The 23,013-nt window shown below is 42.7% G+C and overlaps 1 protein-coding gene across 2 annotated transcripts in view; it reads right to left on the reverse strand.

Moving 5' to 3' along the window:
- ctif (CBP80/20-dependent translation initiation factor) overlaps nt 1-23,013 on the reverse strand; it is a 53,273-nt gene that overhangs the window by 10,773 nt on the left and 19,487 nt on the right. Inside the window, exons 8-11 of one of the 2 annotated variants that reach the window (XM_030084506.1) lie at nt 10,395-10,471; nt 6,541-6,645; nt 2,815-3,409; nt 1,775-2,074 (exon numbers count right to left, since the gene is read on the reverse strand). In XM_030084506.1, coding sequence (XP_029940366.1) covers nt 1,775-2,074; nt 2,815-3,409; nt 6,541-6,645; nt 10,395-10,471 — 1,077 coding nt within the window. The remainder of the gene's footprint in view (nt 1-1,774; nt 2,075-2,814; nt 3,410-6,540; nt 6,646-10,394; nt 10,472-23,013) is intronic. The other variant, XM_030084507.1, reaches the window with a different exon arrangement.

A 23,013-nucleotide genomic window follows, 5' to 3' on the forward strand; every position in this document is an offset into this window, starting at 1 on the left:
CATTTCTTGGGTTATTAGGGCAGCGGTAGGCTCTGATTAAAAGACTGAAAAAGTTGAGAAGAATAAGTCATTTGGAGGTTTATTGAATGTATTTTGGTTTGTGAGCACGGTAACACAACGGGAGTAAGATGACGGGAGTCCATTCATCTGACCAGTGTGACGTCCTCCAGGCTCCCGCTTTCACTCTTTATCAACTAAATCAAAGCTGCACATTTTTCTAATGGAAGTACTTTATGTTTGAGTACCTTTACAGATCTCGACTTATCAAATGAAACACACAAACAACTTGACTGATGTCAGTGTTTGGTTTAAGGTCATTCTCTGTCAAGTCTGAATCTTCTTTCATGTTTCACCAAATTATATTTCAGGCACTCAAAAAATATTCTTTCCAGTTTTTTGCATCTACGAATGAGACAGAAATTATATCTAATGTTGCCAACTTTTATTTTTCACATTTGCCGGCATAAATATGAATTAAATAGACTTTTAAAGATGTCTAATATTAAATTGATTTCTATAAAGTAAATTTACTTAGATACAACATTCACTATTTCTACATTTTACATCCTCGAAGCCTCATACTGCAATGTTTATTGGGGAAAAGATTGTTGTGCTTCACAATAAAATGATAAAATAAAAATGATAATTCCCTCAAAACCAGCCTCCAGTTTAATGTGATGTTTATTCATCGTGACGCATTCCAACGGAAGACTTAGCAGATTGGAACTGTCGGAGGTCAGAGATATAATGCATTAAAACAAAAAGCAGCTTTGCAGAAGTTTTTGCACAACAGATGCTTCGAAAGTTCGTCGTAAGACTTTTTTCCATGCTGCTCGTGCTCCGAATGTCTCAGATTGTCTGTGCGCTTCGCTTTTGTGAACGCTGACGTGCAGACTTGTACGAGGCTCGTGAGGGAACCCACATCAAGAGCAGAGCAGTTCATTCTGAATAAATGGCTCCAATGGTGAGCAGATGGATGTCATACAAACTGAAGCACAAAAACTTTTCTTCAATGCACGACTGCCCAGTTTTCTAATTCAAAACTGCAACAAGATTCAATCAGATTATGAAAGCGATGTTACACACAGAGTAAGACATTTGATATTTTGCCTAAGAAACGCTTTTCTGTGTTTCAACAAGTTTTTTTTTTTTTTGGAGTATTGATTATTTGTGTTTTGTCAACAAAATGGTCTTTCTTTGAATTGAAAAACAAAGTTTAATCCTGCAAAACATTATGGCCATTACCTAAATATTTCTGCACTTTTTCAAAACCAAGTATGGACTGTTTTTTAAATAAATTGATTAATTCTCAATTTTTAAGAAACCTAAGGAATGCATAAGTTACTAAATATGATCATTTATCCTATAAAGGATTAAAAACAACCAGTTCCCACGTTAGATTTTTGCTAATGTCGACTAGTTTTGGTGAACAATGCATCTGCGCCTGATAACAAATTTTGTAGCGAATCAGCAACAGAACCAAAAAAGTGTTGGAGAAAACACTCAGATCTTCTATTTAATTAGAAAAAGGTTACCTGTGTCAATGTGAAAAATCTATTTTTCTTCATGAAACACTTTTTTTTAATGACATTCATTCCAACCAAGGTCACAAGGACCTGAGTTGCTGATTAAACAAATACAAAGCAGACACTTGAACTGGAGGAGATTCTAATACTGCAGACCGGGAGCGCAAAATAAAGGAGGGAGAGTCATGAGACATCACTGCTGCTACGCTCGCATGTTCCCACGCCCGATGCCGGCGCGGCGCTCTCACCTGCAGCATGTTGAGCAGCAGCGATCGGAACTTGGTCCCCTCCACCATGAACAGCGCCATCTTGTCGCAGAGTTTGGCGGCCGTGGCGGCGAAGCTCCTGTCGGAGACGGCGGTGGAGTAGATGGCGCCCACCACCTGGGCCAGGGTTTCCTCGGACCGCGCCGAGCACTGCGCCTCCTCCATGAAGGAGGCCAGCTGCTGCTCCACGCCGCTGCTGTTGCTCCTCATGTTGTTGAGGAGGTCCACCAGCCGGTCCATGTTCTGCGGGCCGGAGCCCGAGTCTTCCACGCACGCCTCTTCCTGAGGCGAGAGACGGGTTCAGGAAGATGAGTGATGGATGGCGATACGACAGTACTGACATTCCACGTTCTGATTTGATTTGTCTGATTTGTAGGGTCTGCTTTAGTGTATTAAGCAGTCACATTTAATACTCTAGGTCTGTTCGGTTTCTCTTTGTAAATCCTCATTCATTCTCACACTATGGTTGTGTTGTGTGAGCTGAAACCTTCCATCAACTGTGAATTATATGAAAAATTCTATAAGAAGACCTGTTGAGTAAAAGCAGCCTCTTGGACTAGATTCACGGGCGCCACTAAAGATATGTTTATTAATGCCCGCCTCGCCTCTCGTTGGGGAACCTCGTGCTGTCAAAACAATCCCCCCCCCCCCCCCGGTGGTAATGAGTTAGCGCGAGAAAGAGGAAGCTGAGAGCAGCAACACAGTTGGCCGACTCATCAATTTAGTGCACAGCGGCGAACATCAAAAACCGTTAAGCTAATGCCACTTTAGTTTCTTCACCTCCTCGGTGAGAACGTGCGCTCTCCTCTCTGCCAGAGCGTTAGCCTGAATGCTAAATAAATGCATTGGCGAAAGAGTCGAGCGAGACCGTGTGGGCAAAAATGCTTCTGCGGGTCTCATGTGTGTTTGAGCATGTAATGTAAGTAATTATAAGACCAAACGTGTGCGTGTGTCTGTGTGTATCCGCCAGAGTCCAGGTTGCCTTAATGCTGACTGACAGGCACTAAGCAGCTTTTCGGTACCTTGTCCTTTAGTCTCCTCAACAGCCTTTCCTTTGACGACTGCAGCAGGCTGATTTTGGGCTGCTCCGATTGGTCCCCGCCCGTCTTCCCGCTCCGTGGTGGGCTGGGAGATTCCTTATGAACTCTCAGATCTGGGAAGGAATTTGTCTTTGCTGTTGCGTCAGATTTGGGTGATTCGCTGGGACTCTTGCTGCCGCGGTCTTGCGGCGGCCTGATCTGCTCCTCGCCCAGTTTTACATTCTCAGTCTCTTTGTCTTTGGTTGTTCTTGGGGACACTCCTTTATCACCTGGAGCGTTTGTCTGTCCATGGCCCTGACCTTTCTGATTGTGGTGCCAACGCCGGTTCTGGCTGTAACCGTGGTGAGGGGGTCCTCCCTGGCGCTGCCCATGTCCCCCTTGGTACTGGCGAGGCGGCCGACCAGCGCTGTTGCTCCTGTTATCCCCCGGTTCTGTTAGATTCTGCTGCTGTTGGTTTGGAGACTGCTGCTGGGGTTGATCTCTCTGCTGCTGCTGCGGTGACAGTTGTTGACTCTGCTGGGGCTGGTTCTTCCCTCCTCCTCCTCCTCCTCCTCCTCCTTGAGGCCGCTGCTGTCTCCTGAAATGAGAGCAGGTTTGGGTTAGTCTGGTTGTGATGCTGCAGCAGCTGGCTTGTACCGTCCACTCCCGTGTCACTGTAGCCTTTGCTCATCTTCCTCCCAGACACTAACCGCTGCTGTCCTGCAAATGCGACTGCGACATCTACAAACACTAACCTATCATCCATCTACCCGGCTATGGAAACACGAGCCTGCTTACATGTGGATGCACAGTGTGTCAGTGTTTTCCTGTCCTGCATTGCTGTGTCCCTGTGCTGCACTGGCTCTGGACCTGACAAGCCGCTGACATATGGTCCAGAGGATTAGCTACGCTGGCACCAAGGAGGCGACCTATTATCTGCCTCGCCATGTGAACTACCACATACCCAACCAGCAAACGCTGGCTCACCTGGATTTGGATACATTCCATCTTGAGATGGACTGTTATACACAAACATCAAGGCTCAATTTACAGCCACACCTAATATTGAACACCATCACAATGTGCCCTGACATTGGTGGAAAATGTTTAAAAACTGTAAGCATCAAATAATACAAAATGACATTAGTATAAGGAATCACTGTGGACAGTATCTGTCCAGCTATGGTTTTTACATATTGAGAACCTTAATCTGCCTGCACATCCAAAAAACGGTAGCAGTACCCTGCAGTCTATTCCAAACTACTTTTTGAGGACGACTCGAGTTTTCTTTATTAGGCAGAAAGCTCAAAAAACCGATGTGGACAAAAGCAAAAATGTGTGACCCCATCGAGCTGCAGGAGCCTTGTGAGGGACTGAATTGATGAGCAGAGAAAAAGAACTTTCCTAAAAGTTGGTAGAGGCCATCGGTGTCACGGTTTCTTCATTCCTCGTGAAATCCTTTGGTTTTTTTAATTTAACTAACCTTGGAACAGCTTGATTTTTGCACCAAAATATCAGAAAATGAAAAACCAAGCCTGAGACTTTGGAGGCTGATGAACAAAAAAGCTCCAACCGTTGGACCGAGTGAAAGAGGACTTTGTGACAGTCGTACTCCAAGTTCACTCTCAGTCCTCTTTTGTGAGAATCCATCTCAAACAGCGGAGTATAAAAACAACCTTGGAAATGTTCTGTGAGCTTAACAGACAGACTCCAGCATGCTTCATAACAATATTGGATGTCATGGTGCATGAAAATGACTGATGCCGTAAAATATGTACGGATCAAATCGCACAACGACAGAAAATAAAAATCCTTCATAATTTTTTCATTTGTTTTTTGTATTTAAGTCTTGGTTGTGTTTTCTTCATATCGGCACCTATATGAGTGTAAAGAAAACTCTGTGGAAGTGAACGAGTTCGAATGTATTTATACCTTTATATGATTATGTATGTGTCTGTGTGTCTGTGTGTGTGTGTCTGTGTGTGTGATCATGTGGTTAAAGCCTTGCCTGGCCCTTTTCTTTCACTCTCTCAGGGAGATTGGGAGACAGTTCATCTTCTGGCTCTCCGACACTAAGCAGCCTTGTTTCATTAATATATAAATATCATGTCTGTCACATTTCCACGGACCAGCCAAGTTGTTGTTTTTTTAATAACACGGCTAATTGCAAGTTGTTTACTGTCTGTCACAAGATATCCTTTTATCACATACTCCCACACTTTTACATCGAACACCAGCTATAAGGCTCTTCAGCACGGTTTTAAGATTTTAACTTTTGTACTGCTCAGTTCTAAAAGCACTGTGGCAGTGGCATATTAATGACACGTTAGGAGAAAAATGGGACTTTGAAATTTTAGAATATATACAGTTAAATGATGTCAATTAAAAGAGAAAAAAATCTTCTGCTTGTTTGTTTATTTTTTTTGTGACAAAAACAGAGACAGACAGACTTACTTGCCTGTTGGAAGATAGAAATGCGAACTGTTGGACTGTGGGAGGAAATCGGACTGAAAGGGAAAGATACACAATGTGCACAGGAAGAACATGCAAACAAAAACCTGATGGGGGACATTCTTGGTATGAGATGATAGCACTAATTAGCAGTAATTGTGCTCCACCGCTCTGACAGTATCAACTGTTTACTGTTTTCACTGCTGCCGGTCGGCTCCGTGCTGGTTCAAAGGAGACAATGATGGGTGGCAGTCCTGACTTTTGACACTAATCCCTAAATTGCAAGCACTCTAGAAACTGCCTGTGAAGGGGAATGAAAACATTAACTGTATGAAGCATGTGAACAAATAGGAGTGACCAGTTTCATTGACGATATTTATTTGGTTGCACTGTCATCGGTGATGCATGCTGCTCCAACGGAACAGTGCTTTAAGTGTTTTCCCGCCGTTACTGCGTTGGCCGCAAGCGGCGCCCCTTCGACCACGAATAAAATCTGATGGGTTAAAACTTCAGCGCTGACTGACAGACGTGATGAGCTCTCATTTTAATTTGATTTCTGCAGGGTGAGATATCTTAATCTCCCGATAAGCCGCGGACCGCTCCGCGACGCGCAGAGCCGAGGAACACGGCGCATTTCTCGTCCTTAATCTGATGATTCATTGGCTCGCCACAGTAGCTGTTAGTTTAGGCTCAGCTCTAATAAGCCGCTCTCTTGATCTACTGCTGATGCGGGGAGGTGAGAGGGAGACAGTAATAAAATGTTAATCACATTTAATGACTGCGAGCTCCACAGTAGCTTGAGTGTTGCTGCGATTGACCATCCATCAGTCACATTACTGCCAGAGAGATGTTTGCATTAAGGATAAATGATGAGGCCACTGATGAAATTTCATCTCACAATATCTCGTTACTTGGAAACAGACTTGACTGTGGAGTGATCAAGCATCTAATCAAATGAGAAATTACTATTTTTTTTCTTTTTTTTTGGAGTTGGGATGATGAGTCTGGTAATTTGAAGGTATTAATCAAATTGAAATTGCTGCTTGATGTTTGCTTGCAGTATCCCACCTTAATAAATCCTTCTATTTTCACCTGTCTCCTTCTTATTCTGAACAGTTTGAATATTTCAAAGGAAGGAAAAAAGGCAATCACCTGTTATTGGCTGACCTTTGAGGTGTTTTGTTAAGAAGAAATAAATCAGATGTAATTTCAAAAAGGTCAGAAAGAGTATTCAGGTCTCAGTTTGCAATTATGAAGCTCAATTTTGTTGTCACTGACCTGGCTGAGACTTGGCGCTTCCCCACCGGGCCACTGGGCAGAAGTACAGTTAACTGGTCTCGGAGGAATTGATCAAATGTTCTACAGGCAGGAGAGGAGGGTGCGCTATAGTGCAGTTGATTGGGAAAAATGGAGAGATCAGGGATAGAAGAAGAATGGAGTCAGAGGTGTGGATACACAGTGGATTTTTTTTTTTTTAAAGGGGGCATGAAGGAGAAGCCAGGAGAGAAAAAGTGGGAATGCAAAAAAAGCAAAGAAGGGGAAAAAAAAAAAAGAAAATACACTACAGGTTGACAACTAAAACACAACATGCACAGACGTTGGAGAAATGTAAAGGAATGCTAGGGTGACCGAAAAAGGTGAAACGAACTGTCAGATATGATCATGGGCGGAATGCTGATGATGACGTCGCTGTGAAAGCGACTGTGGATGGAGAACTCGTGGAACCATCGGTTGACCCAGACTGGACGATCGATTGGCCCGGGGGGGGGGGGAGGAGAAGCCCGCAGGCCCGATGGTCAATAACGTGGCCGAAGCTTCAAACGGGACACGAACGCGCTGGCTTAATGGACTGTGGGGAGACAGGATTCGACTGCCTGACTGAACATTTGCATTGCCGAGTCTTAAGATTGAAAATCAACACTCGGAAGCGTACTGTACGCGCGTGCGTTCATGCATGCATAACTTTTATCGATTACACTCAATAACTTTGAGTCATCGCGGCCCGCAAGTTCTGAGGAGAGAAAGCAGGCGGCTCATTGTGCAGAAAAAGAAGTGGAGCTGGGGGTCACATGCATGTTTCCCACACAGAAAGTGGAAGAAAAAAATACCGAAAACTAGGCAAAGGACGAACGTCTAAAAGAGAAGTTTTACTTTGTAATACCTTTACAACGTCTTCAGGCATTGCTAAACTTAATTGGAATCGATCATGTGAGTCTAGTGAAAATTACCAAGCAATTCAACAATCTTTCACCCATTATTTTCCTCAGTCGATAATCTTTTTAATTTATCTCAGCACTTTTAATACGAGTACCACGAATTAATCATAGATGGTGATTCTGATGTGAGGTAACAATGACTGCGAAGATAACACTGATGGTGCTTTAAAGTTGCACTCAATGAATCAACAAGACAGCAACTATTAATAACCGCAGCAGTATGTGAAGACAGCCCCTCTGATGCTGTTCGGGAGTTGAAAATGTTTTTCAGTTCACAGGCTCAAACTGCTGCTGGAGAGGGTAAAAGTATTGACATGCAAACAAGCGATTCAGGGTGTATCCACATCTATTTCTGATGAACTGTGGAAGTGGAAAGGCGGCTATTGCACCGGCAGCCGGTTCCAGTTCGAGGCGTTCATAAATCTGACAAAGAGAATGTCTTCACATCTTTTCTTTGCCAGCGCACAGACTTTTTAGCTGAGCAGCCACTCAAGATTTTAATACAACCACCCCGTTTCTGTTTGCTCGTCCTGCGGTGCGTGAACACAGACGCAAACTAAGTCAAAAAAAAAAAAAAAAAACATTCTGGCCGAGAGCCAAATGGAGGAATCGTTCTGCAAGCGTATTTCAACTCTGTTCATCAAGTCCTCTGACATTTGTCTGTTCAGCTTCTAACAATACTGAGGAAAAGCTCGGGCTTTTTTTCAGCTGCAAATAGGCTGAAAACAAAATAAAATACAAAAAAAAAAAAAAAAAAAAAAACACCACCTTGTAGACAGAAAGCACTTCTTCTACTTCTTAGAAAATTAAGTCTATTTGTGCAAAAGCTTCTCAGTAATTAACAAATTCCTTCAGAAAGAGCAGAATGTACAAAGAAAGAGCTGATGTGCGCCTTCGTCGCTCCCTTTTTTTTTTCTGTTTTGAAGCAGAAAGCGGTAAGCAGCACATTCCAGTAAATCACAACTAATTTCAGCCCTGCTTGACGTGCCTACTAAAGTAGAAACACATGCACCACCTCCCCTTTCTTTTCCTTCCTGCCACAGCCAGCCTACACTTTTCCTTTACTCAATCTCACAGTCCCACTCTTTCTCTTTCTGGTGCTTTTGTTCAATACAGCCCTCATGCTTTGAACATACAGTCTGATGATCAATTTTTAGAGCCATATTTCATCAGCCGCTTCCAGCAACTTCACTTTACACTTTTTTCTTTTCGTAACTTCGCCGTGTTGATGCATCACACGCATGATATATAAATAATCTTTGTGCGGTTCATCATCTTCTTTGGACTTCACATGATTTGCATGTTTGGTAGACAAACAGATGTTAATGTGTTTCATGATCAAACACACTAAGCTTCATATAGAAAATATCAAACAATGACCCCCAGCAGTGTGCAGCTTCGCACAGTCGCAACTGGTGATTCTTTATTAATTCAGTTTTATGCATCTAGGGAAGAGTCTCTTTTGTCTTTTCATTGTAAAGACCATATTTCTTTTAGGTTGCGCCAACTCTGATGGCACTCTCGTGTCTTCTGTTTCACTCTTTCACTCACTCTTCACTTTGTAATCCAGTGTTTGTCTGCTTATAATGAGGAAGTTGTACTGATCCCCGTTTCTTATAACTCCACACTTCTGCCTCAACCTTCCTTTAATATATTCATTCTTAACTTCACGCTGCTCCCTTTGTTTGGGCTGCACAAATATATTTGGCCAGCTTGTGCGATGCCTGGCATTGGTGTTAAACAGGCAGGAGGATGAATGCCAGCTGACAGTATTAATGCATCGGGGATGAATAATAACACATTAGTGCAGCATTGGGCTTGTAGATTTGTCAAACAGCTTCATCTAAACTTTTGACGCACTCATCAAGGAAATATGTAAAATAAAAAATATGTTACAGACATTATCAGAGTTCAATTAATTTAATTCATAATGTAAAAAAAAAAAACCCTTTACTTTATGTGATTCAAAGCTTTTCGATTATTTTAAATTATTTTATTGAATCCCAAGGAGAAACACTGTCTCATTCTCAGTAAATGCTTCTGATTTAAAAGCTAACCTTTCAAATTCAAGTGTGCCTCCTATGTTGTGCAGCGCTGAGAAAATAAGGCTGGAAGCAAAACACTCTTGAAAACAGGATGGTCTCTTATTCTTTCTCTCTCTCTGGCTCACAAATCACAGGTAATCAGTGGAGACCTAAGCAAACCTCTGTAGGTCCAACTTCATATTTTTGTTCTTTTCTTTCTCCCAGGCCGGCGCTGCATCCATCGCGCACAAATGCAACAGCTCCGGACAGAAGTAATTATTCTCTTTGCTTAAAAACAAGGATGAAAGTGCTTTTGCCCATTTGGTTTAGATACCATTTCCTCTTTTTAAACCACAAATACAACCAAAATATTTTTCTCTTTGCCGGTCTCTTAGCAACTGAAGAACGGTTTTCCAGTGACATCAGGGGCAGGGAGCAAGAGAACGAGAGAGATTTTTTTTTCTTCCTCTCAAGGACCTGGTTTCAATGAAGTCAGACTTGGGTGAAATTAGATTTTAGAGTGTATACAATTAGAGTTGATGTGGCAGCACAGAATCCAGTTTGAACCGAGCTGGGATTTGTGTGACAGCAGGTTAAATGTTGCACGATGTGACAAGTACATCTTTAGTGAGAGAGAAGACAGTAAATACCACAAGTAAACACGTATGACTAAACTTGGAAGAAAAAAACCTTCAGTGTGTCCTTTTTTCTTTTTTTTTTTTTTTCCTATCTGCGGTGAGTTGTGGAGCCTGCATTCCTGCCTTAATGTTAGTTTGGACAGGAGGGATGTTGAGGCTACGGGTCTTGCTGTGCGCTCACATCAACATGGAAGAAACAAAAACATTCCCCTCTCACGAGGTAGGTGTGTGTCAGGCTCGAGATTCGTCGTTACCGTCGGTCGTTCCTCCTGCGTCGGAAAAGCTTTTTGGTGTGCGCGATCTCTGCCTCGTTAGGAAGGGGCGGGAAAACCTGTTAGAGACAAATCAAAGAGTCAGAGACGGCGGCTGTCAGCGACTTCAATCAATCCGAGGAAAGTGGAGGCAAAGTGCACAAGCAAATGTACACTGGAAGACGCTTGTTTTTCTTTGTGCTCTCCGTGTGTGTGTGTGTGTGTGTGTGTGTGTGTGTGTGTGTGCATGCCATTATATCCACAACCGCAACTCTCTTTAAAGCCAGCTTTGATTAACTGACTGTATGAACACATGTTGCTGCAACAAGGATGTCAGACATCTTTGCTCCTAAACGCAGGATGACTGAGAATCCCTGATTGTTATTTTTTTGGCAGGTGCGGGCCGGATAGCTATTAACACAGGAGTGGCCAAAATGACTCCCTCATTCACCTAATCACTGCTTTCTACACAATAAACATGCAGCTATTTACCAAGTAATGAACAGTGAATTGACTTCTTGGACGCTTATGAATCACCATCATTGTGCGTCATCGCGGCGAGGTGTTGAAACCCCACGACGACGCTCTTTACCATCGATGAAAGGAGCCGCTTTTAATTGCGGGATTTTCTGGCAGAAAGTCAAGTACGTGTCACGACCTTATTTTGTGCGGCGTTAACCTTGGAGTTCCTGAGAAACATCAACAACTGCTCAGTAAAATCTTAACGGAAAGAAAGAGAGGAAGAAAGAAATCAGACTCAGACAGAAGCTAGAACGGAGGAGTCAAATGTACAAAAAAAAATATTCTTTCGAATGCAGAAGTTAATCCAGCTGTGTTTCAGCCCATCTGACCGAACAGAAGTCGAAACATGATCGGTGTACCTTTTTTTCCCCCCCAAACAAGGTTTCTTATTATTTCTTGCTTGTCTGTGAGACACTGTAAAATGCGGGTGATACACACTCAACAATGTACCTGAACACCTCCTTTGTAGATGCAAAGGCAGACAACCCACTGTTACTGTTGCTTTACGAATAGTTCAAGCTCCATTTTCTGTGACACCCGCAGATGTCTAGCTTAAAATACATAAAACTATAAAGAAGTTCTGAGTTCTGCCTACTCAAAGTAACTTTTAAGTGCTTTGAATTCTGCGTTTCTGTCTGTTCAAGTTTGTTAATGTAAATCACTTTGAAAAGCCTCGTTGCTGAGACGTCTTATAAAAGTGAAGATACTCTAATTGCTTTTGGAAGAGAGAACAACACTGAAACAACGCGAATCAGAAAAGAATCAGAATAATTCATTAAGCCAAACCAGTATTTCTAAACCGTGTGGGTAAGTGAGATGTTTCGCTGTGAAGTGGAATCTGGTTTGGATGTACGTAGGCTGTGCACACTGGTGGATGTTGCCCCTGCGTGTACAGTTCACTTCCAGTGAAAATGAAATAAGACCATCGGCAATCCATTAAACATTGGCCCCGTCAATCAAACCGCACACTCCCTCCTTCGCTCGGCATCAGTATGTGCTGTTACCATGGTTACATGGAGCCTAGGACCAGCGCTGTTGTGTACATACCAGCCACAACATTAGGTACACTCACACAGTCTAATGAGGTCTTGGAGCGCAGCGCGGTCACCAGTTGTGCCTTTGTAAAGTTAACAGAATGAAGTTTGATAGAGATCAAGAGCGAGATTTCAATTTTGGGTTAATTTCATGCATAGAATATGCAATAATTTTGGAGCTGTACAGTGTTGTACCCCGTTAACTAATATTAGTGGGAGAGAATATTAAAAATACAACAAAAACAGGGAAAAAAAGGTAGAATTCAATTTGAAAGGGTTAACAGTCTTTCGGTTCATAAAAGTAAAGAAATTAAAGTCTAGAATTCTTTGAATTATTTGATATGATTACTATATTCTTGGATTAGACACTGTGGATAATAAATGTAGGGCTCGATTTGGGGTTCTTACTGGTAAAGTTTGTTGTGAATGCCACTCAATTTGAGATTGAACAGAAGGTTTTCTCTTTTGTTGTTTTTATCCAACAGCTTGAAATACAAAAAAACAGAAAGTAAGAGGAAATTGGTATATACAGGAGGATCCTTTTGTATTCCTGTGGCTCAAGACAGCTTTTTACTCCAGCTCAAGGACAGTAGCTATATGTGCATGCATCATACTGGCACAATGACATCTTGATGTAAAGTTGAACAAATGTTGGTTCACAACAAGTACAAACCTCATTTTCTTATTTGGGCGAACACTTTGCACATTCAGACATCCTCAAATACACGCTGTATTCAAATGAGAGTGAGGGAGAGCTTGATATTTGACACTGCTGTTCTAACCTACTTCTCTCACGCAGAGGCTGCTGGGGGATGGTTGCTTTCTGATCCAAATGTGAGAGGCAGAAAGTGCATGAATGGGTATAAATATGCACTCTTTTCCTGTCTCATCCCAGCAACATATTAACAGTATTAATTACTGTCAAGTTTTGCTTTTTTCTCTCCCCTCAGATTTCAAGTTCTTTTTTTTTTTTTCTTTCTCCCCACTAGAGAGGTCTGGAAGAGAGGAAAAAGTAGGTGGAGAGCAGACACACACACACACACACACACACACACACACACACACACACACACACACACACACACACACACACACACACACACACACACACACACACACACACACACACACACACACACACACACACACACACACACACAAAACAAAACAGCGGAACTGTTGCATGTTTAGCTACTGTAGTTTTCCTCTAGGATATCATTAACTGTAATTCTGCCTTCAAATGGTAACCAGATGACATTGAGAGCACACGCACACACACACACACACACACACACACACACACACACACACACACACACACACACACACACACACACACACACACACACACACACACACACACACACACACACACACACACACACACACACACACACACACGTGGGCATGCAGGCGCATGCGTGCACAAAACAGTAAACGATGCCCACCACATGCTCTTTTCAACCCTTTAACTTGTTGGATTTTTCCACTGCCAGTTGGGATTGCATTACAATAAGTGAGATTTCCGCAGTAAATAAAACCTGAAGGAGGAGAGAACTCTGTGTGTGTGTGTGTGTGTGTGTGTGTGCCGTTTGTAATGCACATTACAGAAACAGAGGAGGAGGAAATGACGGATGGAGAATTGTCTGTGTGTGTGTGTGTGTGTGTGTGTGTGTGTGTGTGTGTGTGTGTCTGAGTGTATGTGTGTGTGTGTGTGTGTGTGTGTGTGTGTGTGTGTCTGAGTGCATGTGTGTGTGTGTGTGTGTGTGTGTGTGTGTGTGTGTGTGTGTGTGTGTGTGTGTCCTATCGGCAGGTAGCAGCCAGTGTTGGGCAGATCAAAGAGAGGCATGTGCTGTCCTGGTCCCCAGCCAGAAGACCTCTCACCCCGAGGCAGGCAGTGCAAACCCTGTGGACGTGACAAGGATGGCGAAGGAGGGGCGAGGGGCGAGGGCTTTCGGTGCGAGTGGGAGAAGGAGAAGGAGAGCCGGCAGCAACACACCGACACAATGTCTGACGGATAGCTTACATTTTGGAGTTTGTAGGAGAAATACCATAAAAAAGACAGAGGATCACATGGGGAAAACTGACTTCATAATAAGCAATGCTTTCAGAACTATTTGTACTTTCATGTATCAAAATTAAAGCGTAATCTAATTTATACTATCATCACCAACTGGGTGATGAATGTACAGAATCCTATTTAACGATGCACAGACGAAGCAACTTTGAGACCATGAGGACATTTCCCGTTTGTTAGATAATCAGTGGCCACATTAACTGTTCACACCCAAAACAATTCTCGGAGAAGGAATTAGGTCCTGTCCGGAGAGGAACTCCTGACTTCACATCATCTGCACGTGCTTTTTGTGCACCTTTTTTGATTTTCTATATTGAATTGAATTGTTTCAAGCTCAAGAGGTACAGGTCCTCATCAAATGGTAACATACTGTTTTATTCAATTTCCATTGCACCTTGTCTCCAAAAAAAGTGTTTGATTGCGCTGACCCTGAACAGGGCACAGGCAGTCCTATAGGACCACAGGCGGAAGATGGATGGACAGGATATTGGATCTCTGTGTCCAAAACTCTGAGAACTTCACAAACACTCCTTGAATGCATCCCACTGCTGTTGTTGCTCTGTTAAGTATCTCCTTAGCAAGGCAAGTGATCCACCAGGTGTAAAATATGTGGGATTAAACCCAGTGTCTTCACAGAAAACGCATCAGGCCTGTTTAGCAGAGCAGTACTGAACAGTCACCATGAGTTATTTGTCATTTATGGGACGCGCTCTCGTGAAACTCTGGAAAATCTGAGGTGACGGTAGCATTGACATATTTTCTGTGAATATGTGCCATGAAAAATCAGTGTCTTTATTCTTGTACGGCATTAAAATGGAAAATTCTGCTTGTAACAAGCCTTTAAGTCAATGCGAGCCAGAAAGGAAATAGCCCCTCATCCCATCCCCCATGCTGAGACAAAAAAGCTGCGTAACATAAGTGCTTCAACTGGTGTGACGGTTGCTGCGGGGACCGAGGATTTCAGGATATCCCCCTTTTGAAGTAACAGATCCATCAGCATTCTTTGGACAGCAACATACTGCACAGCAATTAGCGGCAGCATGACAGATTGCTGTAAAGCCAAAGCATTATCACAGCAACAATGACTCTGTCCTCTGCAACATAAACCCCAGAATACTGCCGCTGCTGCTGTCACCGCACATGTGTTTGATTGGCCATTGACAAGCAAGGCATTGCCGCAACACCGAAATGAGTAGATAAACACAGGTGTGCAGTGGAGAAGGTATGAGTGTGAGGTCGATGCCTTCAAATGGAAGGAAAAGACGGTTTTTGACAATGTGATTCATTTAAAGTTTCAAGGAAAAGGCGAATCAAAAAGAAATGGAGAAATAATGGGAACTGTCAACACAGAGAGAAGCTTTGCGTGTGGTGCTTAAGGCGGTATGATGACGATTTCAGATTCATGGCAGCTGAATAAGAGGAAAAACGGCTTTTCATCCAGGTTTTTTTTTTATGTCCTCAAGGTAGCTAGTGATAATGGAGTAGACAGTGATAGCTGTGCAGCCGAGTCTTGCTAATTTACAGGCAGGATTCAATGTTTGATTGGACCAAAAGCTCATTTTACGGAAGCTACAGGTGTAGTCAAGGGCAAACATCGCTCGTGCATTTCAATGACAGAATTTTCTCTATAACAAATGCGACTCTATCCAATATAATGCCCGTCTTCTGCTTGCGCAAACTAAATGCGGTACGATAGGTAATCATTGACATTCTGACTGCAGTTTTGGCCTCAATTTGCATGCAGTGATGGGAATTCCATCAAAACGTGCACGTACATAGTAGACATGCTGAATTTATACACAGGTCAAGTAATCAGAACGTAGAATAAAGACTTAAATTTTATTTTTGGTGGTTCAGAGAAGCATCTAGAATTATTTTTTCAGAAAGACAGGAGATGGAAAGCCTCTTGGTTTTAATTAAATAGTTCTACTGTGCTGCTGTTTTAGTTGTTTTTCTTAATATCTGAAATATAGCACTCGTCTCACAGTAGAGAATAGCTCTGGGTCAAGTCCAGTGGGGGACTTTCTGCGTATGAAGATTTTCCTACTAATGTTTCCACATTTTCTGTCTAACTGCCGATCCCATTAAGCCACTCATGCTGTAGAATTAACATAAGATGTGCTCCTATCTTGTCAGTCCTCTGCAGACATAAAACACAAAGGAAGAGAAAACTAGTGTAACTTGTATAATACTAAATAAAACAATATGTATTTTCATCTACATTTAATACTACACAAAACCTTTAGCGCAGAAGTCACTACCACCACAAATTCTGCATTTCACATGAGCTGTAGGTAATTATGTAGAAATAATTTCACAGCTCTGACCGAGGTGTGTTTTTTAGTTGTATTATAGGTTTGGGTGTGAGAGTCTGCCTTTACAGGAAGTTAACAAACCCTGTAGCCTTTTCAGTGAAGATCAAAGGTCACAGGGAGAGGCTGCATGAGATGCTAAAGGAGGGGACGCCTCCTTTTCAGATCCACTCTACAAAGCCGTGGAGCTCCGATGCAACAACAGCCTCGCCTGCTGTAATCTAGACACAAAGCCTTATTTAGCTTCTGAAGCGCTCAACCATCTTTCAGTATGAAAATCTAACCGGTTTCCCCCTGGTACACTCTTAAAAGAGCTTTATTTTTCTAAGGATTTGCTGTTGGGGTCGTGCACCCGGGTCAGATGCCATTGTTGAGCCATTCATAACAATGACGCTGGCTCAGTGCGGACAGGGTATAAGTAACGAGGAAGGAAAATAAGGAAATGAGTGAAGCTAACAGGGATGGAAATGTGAAGAATAGAAATGGAGACTAACGATTATAGAACTTTCTCCGCAATAGCATAGAAAGTGAAGTGCATGTTTTCCTGTCCCTTCTGGTGTGTAACAATTCTGGTATGATGCTCATTCAGTAGAGTCCATTGTTTCTCTCAGCTTATTTATGTAGCGAGGGCTCTGGGCCAAGAGCAATAAATTTAAAACTGCCCCAGGGGTGGCATTACAGGACAGGTTGCTGAGAGCAAAGGAGAGAGAGAGAGAGGGAAAGACAGAGTGGGAGAGAGAGAGAGAGACTGTAAATACAACATGGGGAACACATAAAATCCTGAGAAGAGTGGAGATGCATACGCTGAAATAATTTGGATGATTTGTTGCCTGGACCAAAATTTCTCCCTGCTGTGTCCTTCGGAGTTCCACGCTAGGATGTGTGGCTTGTTTGGAGTTTTGAACGGAGGTGTAATGTTTTAAATTTATTTGACAAACCTGTGCTTGACTAAGACCATAGAACTGATTTAAAAGGTGAATTTGAGATATAAAATTAGATTTCATATAGATCATGCTACAGAGCTGAATGCTGATGTAAACACATAGACTGTTAAAAAGTAAAATACATTTTTTTCATGTATGTCATGATTTGCGAGCCATCTAATTTATTATTATAATAACCAGTAAATGATTGCTATTAACAGTGGCTTTGTAGTCCTGACTATTCAACATCTAATCCTAATGTCAGGAGTCAAGTTAACATTTACAACTTCTTAAATTGTTTTTCTGTGAAAATCTGTCTTGTACAGGATTTGTTCAATGTTTCATGATCCTCTCCGCCCTATTTTTCAATTTTCATTTTTTTTTTTTTTTTATTTAGGGCTTTCATGTAACTTCAGTGTGCATCTGATGCCTGCCAGCAGTAGAAAGAGGAGAGATTTGGACCTGCCACAGTCACGTATAGCTGGTGATCTGTGATAAGAGGCAAAGATGTGAGGTCCTGACATCCATGTCTCATTTAATAAGTGATCTGAGAACAGGGCCACAGACTGGATAGACAGGTACATCAAAGAACGTGGTGGGCTAGCTAGCTACAGGAGGAGATGAAGCCATTGTGGGATCAAAGTGTCAGAGTGGAAAAAAAAAAAAAAGTAAAAAACTGCAGCACCCTATGGAAATGTAACAACTGCTGCAGCAGCGGGTTTCACTTGTGCACGGCTCTGTTCAAGGCAGCTCTCTGGATGATTAAAAAAGGCTTCAGTTACTCATCCTCCCTGTGTTACTTTATACTAACAGTCACTCCGTCTCCTCAGTTGGATTCAGCCCAATTCCCTACGTATGCATGTTGTGTGTTTTACGTTGTATTTGTGAAGTATTTAAGACTCTTATTTCTGTGGCAGACACATTTCAGGAGCCTCTTTTAGTGAATATTAATACCAGGAAGAGAAACCTGCTGAAGCTTACCAAGAGCATCAGGACTTTTGCTTTTCTTTTTTTTTTTTTTTGTGGTGTGTGTTATTTCCCGTAGTCAACACATTTGTAATCCTCTTTCCAGACCTGGGCAGCGTTCGGCCAACAAGGCCACATATTACCCCTCTGGTCGTCTCTGGGTTTGGGTTACCTGTTTATTAATGTCCAGGGAAATTGCCACAAATGTAAGAACTTCTAAGACAGTCATAAATCACTACTAAAATTTCTGGTAGACGTATACCGGGAATGTCTTTCATTTAGAGGTAAATTCATGAGAAGCAGGAATAAGTTTAATGTCTGGCTCTGCATTTCAACCAAGTATATTTTGTAATTCTAACCCTTTGGCTATGATCAGATCACCAGGATTTATTCAAATCTTCACTGAGTATTGAACTGTCAAGAAGGTTCATTTCTGGTAGCGTTTCATTTTCTTGATGCCACAAACAGTCAAGAAATTGTGGTGATGAGAAATTTGCGTGCCGAGTCTGTGGAAGAGAGAGTTAAGCAGCCTTTTTTGAGAATAAAGCTTAATCTTTCTCTGAGCTTTCTCAATAAACCATGTGAGAAACACAATTCACATCTCAACAACAAAGGCTGATTTAGCTGTTTTTGCTCCTTTTGTTTCTAATTCTTCTGATACGACATCTCTACAATATTAAAATACACGCCTTTGTGGCTGCAGACACTTTTTATAGCACTCTGCTTCTGTGAAAGGAAGTGGAACCCCACATTTTCACCGTAAATGAAATTTTGGATAGACTTTTTTGAGCATGAAAAGAAAGCATTTTATATTAAAAGATACAGCTTAAGGCCAGCTTATTTTTTTGAACTGAGAAAATCTTCAAGCTTTTTTTTTTTTTTTTTTAAATCAAATTCACAATGACATCAAGAATCCATATTTCACTTTTTTGAGTCATTTATTCGTAATGCTTCTTGCCTTCAGAGGCCTTCCATCTATGAAGAACATTTTCACTTGATGGAGGCAATTTTGTTCCCCCCATTTCTTCCAGTCTGGTAGCATTCTGGTGTCAAACTCCGACCCCATTATGACTGCTATGCAGGGTCTGTTCTCATGTACACATTGGCACACTGGTATCATTTCAAAGTATTTAAACCCCACACCTTTCCTTTACAGACACACCTATGCTTTGAATATGGAGACATGAAGCTAGTAACTCAATTTCATAGACATATTGTGCTAGTTTATTTTTACATTTCACTTCTGTAAACTTGTATACTGAATTTTGGCTGCCGTTCAAATGTTATGTTGGGAACTGGTCACACACTTCCTGAGGCATCCTGCTCTCATGCATGTACTCAGGTCTGCAGCAGAGCGGAGCACAGTGGTGATTGAGCCTGTATGTGTGGTTAATAGAGTGCAGGAGCCAATCAGCAGCAGAACCCGGCCACAATAGAGGGAAGTGACCACAGGGAGGGGGCCGCCGGTCACCGTGACCCCCTGGATATTGTTCTGCTGCCTACCAACATTTGAAGGATGGAGGGGAGGAGTGAAGGACACGAGGAGAGGAGGGAGCAGGGCGCAGAACGTAATGATGGTGATCAGAAGAGAACGGGGGGGGGGGGGGGGGGGGGGGGAAGGAAACGGCAAATAGGAAGGAGCGAAGAGAGACCAGGTAAAAGATGGGAGAAAAGACATGAAGGAGACAGCGATGGGTGAGCGGGCCGAGAAAGGAACATTATGTTTCGGTAACTACTATGAGAGTGATACAGGACAACTTGACAGCTGACTGACAGAGCAGCGAAAAAGCCCTGCTCCACCCCCAGTGTCCCTTCACAGCCCGAGTCCTGCTCTGCGGCACGTACACTTCCAGACAGAGGGGCCAAGCAGTCTGCAATATCTCAGCTCCAGACTCCTGCTTTGTTCCCCTGTTCCACGGCTTTGTTCACAGGCTGCAGACCGGATGTCTCCGCGGTGACTCGCCGCTTTCTCCTTCTCTTTTTGGCCTCGACCTACCCCCTCGGCGTCTTCGCCGGTGCCCTTCATTCTTAAATAAAGCTTCCATTCTGTGACTGACATCTCGGAAGCAAAACAGTCATTTGCCTTGAACAAATATGGAAAAAGATCACCAATGAAATGTGGGAATATGAAAACAACGGGTTCACACTAGCATGTGTGTGCTCCGTCCCAAACTGCTTTCATGAGAAGGCTAATTAGCTTTGCCCAGTTTTTAATGAAATAGTCCACATTCGGTGACTGCACATGTCCACTTATGACTTTTCAGCTAAACCACTGGCAGCAGATTAGCAGGGCGGTTAGTTTGGCTAATATATAAAGTTTAACAAGAGCTGCTAGTGTGTCTGCTGCCCACTAACATGTTTCTTTCCCTTTGTTCAATCTGTACAGAAGAAGGGGTCTGGCATGAGAACTTAAGAAAGTGCCCTTCCTGTTATTTACCACATGACTTCTTGGTGAGTAAATGTGGTTGGGTCAGTCAGTAGTGAGGTCTTTTTTCCTGTGTGTCCTCGCATGAGTTCCCCACATCAAAATATGGAGGCCATAAAGCTAAAGGACTGCAGTTCATCTCCAAGCCAAAGTTCTCTCTATGGAGTTCGCATGTTCTTAGTTTATCTGAATACTCAAACAATCAGCAGATGTAGTCATTCGGTAAACTGGTAACTTTACTTCTACAATGTGTCTAGATATGTCATCTCTGATTGTAACTCAAAATTAAATCAGTGATTAAATATACAAATATTTAACAAAACTGCTGTGGTAAACACTGTGGACTTTAAAATGTTTTCAGTTTTTTCCAAGGCAGATCACGAACCGCCTTTGAGCTAATGTGATCTTGGCAGCCAGAATCTCTCCTCAAGGGAAGCAACATCAGGCAACAACATAGTCGTACCAGTAAGTAGAGAAACAGAAGTTCGTATCATGAAGATCAGATGACGATAACCCCAAATATTCAGAGGACCACAATCAAATAAAACATTCATTTGAACAGCGCCACTCACCTCTTAAAGCGATACTTCAACATTTTGGCAAATTGGCCCATCTAGGGCAATTCGGTAGTCATTTAGAACAGCATACTTACTTTTTTTGTGAGGGCGAGCTGTTGTTTATTCAGCGGTGCGTCTGAGGAGAGCTTCACGGCGGACATAATGGAAGTGGACGGTACAGTTGCTGTAACTCATCAAATACACAATCCAACAACCCCAAAACACACTTTGGTGGACACGTTATAATCCGCACATTCACTACGCTGTGAAACACCAATAAATAATATTGTAGCATTACGACATTGAAGCAAATATTGGGAACTACTTTTTCTTTTGAGATCACTACGCCCAGACGCCATGTTTAGTAAGTAGTTCCGTTTTAGCAATCTTCGCAAAAAAACGCTCAATCTCGTAATTTTGCATTAATATTTCACAGCGTAGTGAATGTGGGGATTATAACGTGTCCACCAGAGTGTGTTTTGGGGTTGTTGGATTGTGTTGGATTGATGAGTTTGACGAGGGAAGCTACTGTACCATCCACTTCCATTATGTCCGCCGTGAAGCTCTCCTCAGACTCACCGCTGAATAAACAACAGCTCGCCCTCACAAAAAAAGTAAGTATGCTGTTCTAAATGACTACCGAATTGCCCTAGATGGGCCAATTTGCCAAAATGTTGAAGTATCGCTTTAAGAGCAAGTTTTCGGTGTTGCTTCATCGAAAAATTGCCATTACCTTTCACAAGCGCTCCCATAAAGCCTTTTAATGCGAGGATAAGCAAACGTCTGCTGGCATTATTTCAGGTACACCAAGTGCTCAGAACGCCCACGCCAACCCACGCACAGGCACACAGGTTGTTTCTGTCACACCGACGAGGATGGTGCTGACATGATCGCGCTGATGAGTCCAGCAGCATGTGTTACATGGCGCCTCCATGAAAGAGGGGGTGCAAAAACTCACAGCCTCCAGGGGAAAACAACTATGCAAGATGCCAGGTTTTAATTTTGTACCTCAGCTAGTTTGACTGATTTCTGTAAATCTTTTCATTTTAAGGCGTGCACACTGTATTCACTAGTCTTTGTGTGTCATGCTTCCTGGGATCCGTGTGATACGTGGCTTGAATCCATGCGCTTTCTATACTGCTAATTCAGAGTTCCGAGGGGCTGGAAATGATCTCAGCTGACAATAGGTGAAGGCACGACACGCCCTGGACAGGTGTGGCGTGAATCTACAGATCAAATACTTGGTCTCTGACCCCTGCGTGCTTTTCCTATTACAACCTGACATTGGACGTGGAGGCCGGGATATTGTCTGAGCGACATGGTTAACATTCCAGAGAGGCCAGTGAGGCTGGAGCACAATCTGAGGGCAAAAGGAGGAAGCCCTTTCTCACAGTTACTTGCGCACGCACACACACACATACACACACACACACACACACACACACACACACACACACACACACACACACACACACACACACAAATGAGATGTTTTCCACATCCCAGGGCTATTTGTAAGTCTATTCTGGCTCCGGGAAAAGAGGAAGTGAGTGTTGGCAGGAAGTGGAAATGCAGACAGGCCTTTGGATGATGTAGTCCGGCCATACAGTAGCTGGAGAGGTGACGAGTTTGGACCAGAGATGTGTCACTGGGCTTTTTTTATTTATTTTTTTTCTGGGTACTTTGCATAATGACAGTAAAAATACTGAATTATTTATGCACTTCATCACAGTTTAACAAACATTTTGCTCCTGCACACAAGGGTACACAGTGGGTTAGAAATGAGCAAACCAAAGAAGTATTCAG

The sequence above is a fragment of the Salarias fasciatus genome (genome assembly GCF_902148845.1).
Source record: "Salarias fasciatus chromosome 7 unlocalized genomic scaffold, fSalaFa1.1 super_scaffold_4, whole genome shotgun sequence".
In the NCBI taxonomy this organism is placed as follows: Eukaryota; Metazoa; Chordata; class Actinopteri; order Blenniiformes; family Blenniidae; genus Salarias; species Salarias fasciatus.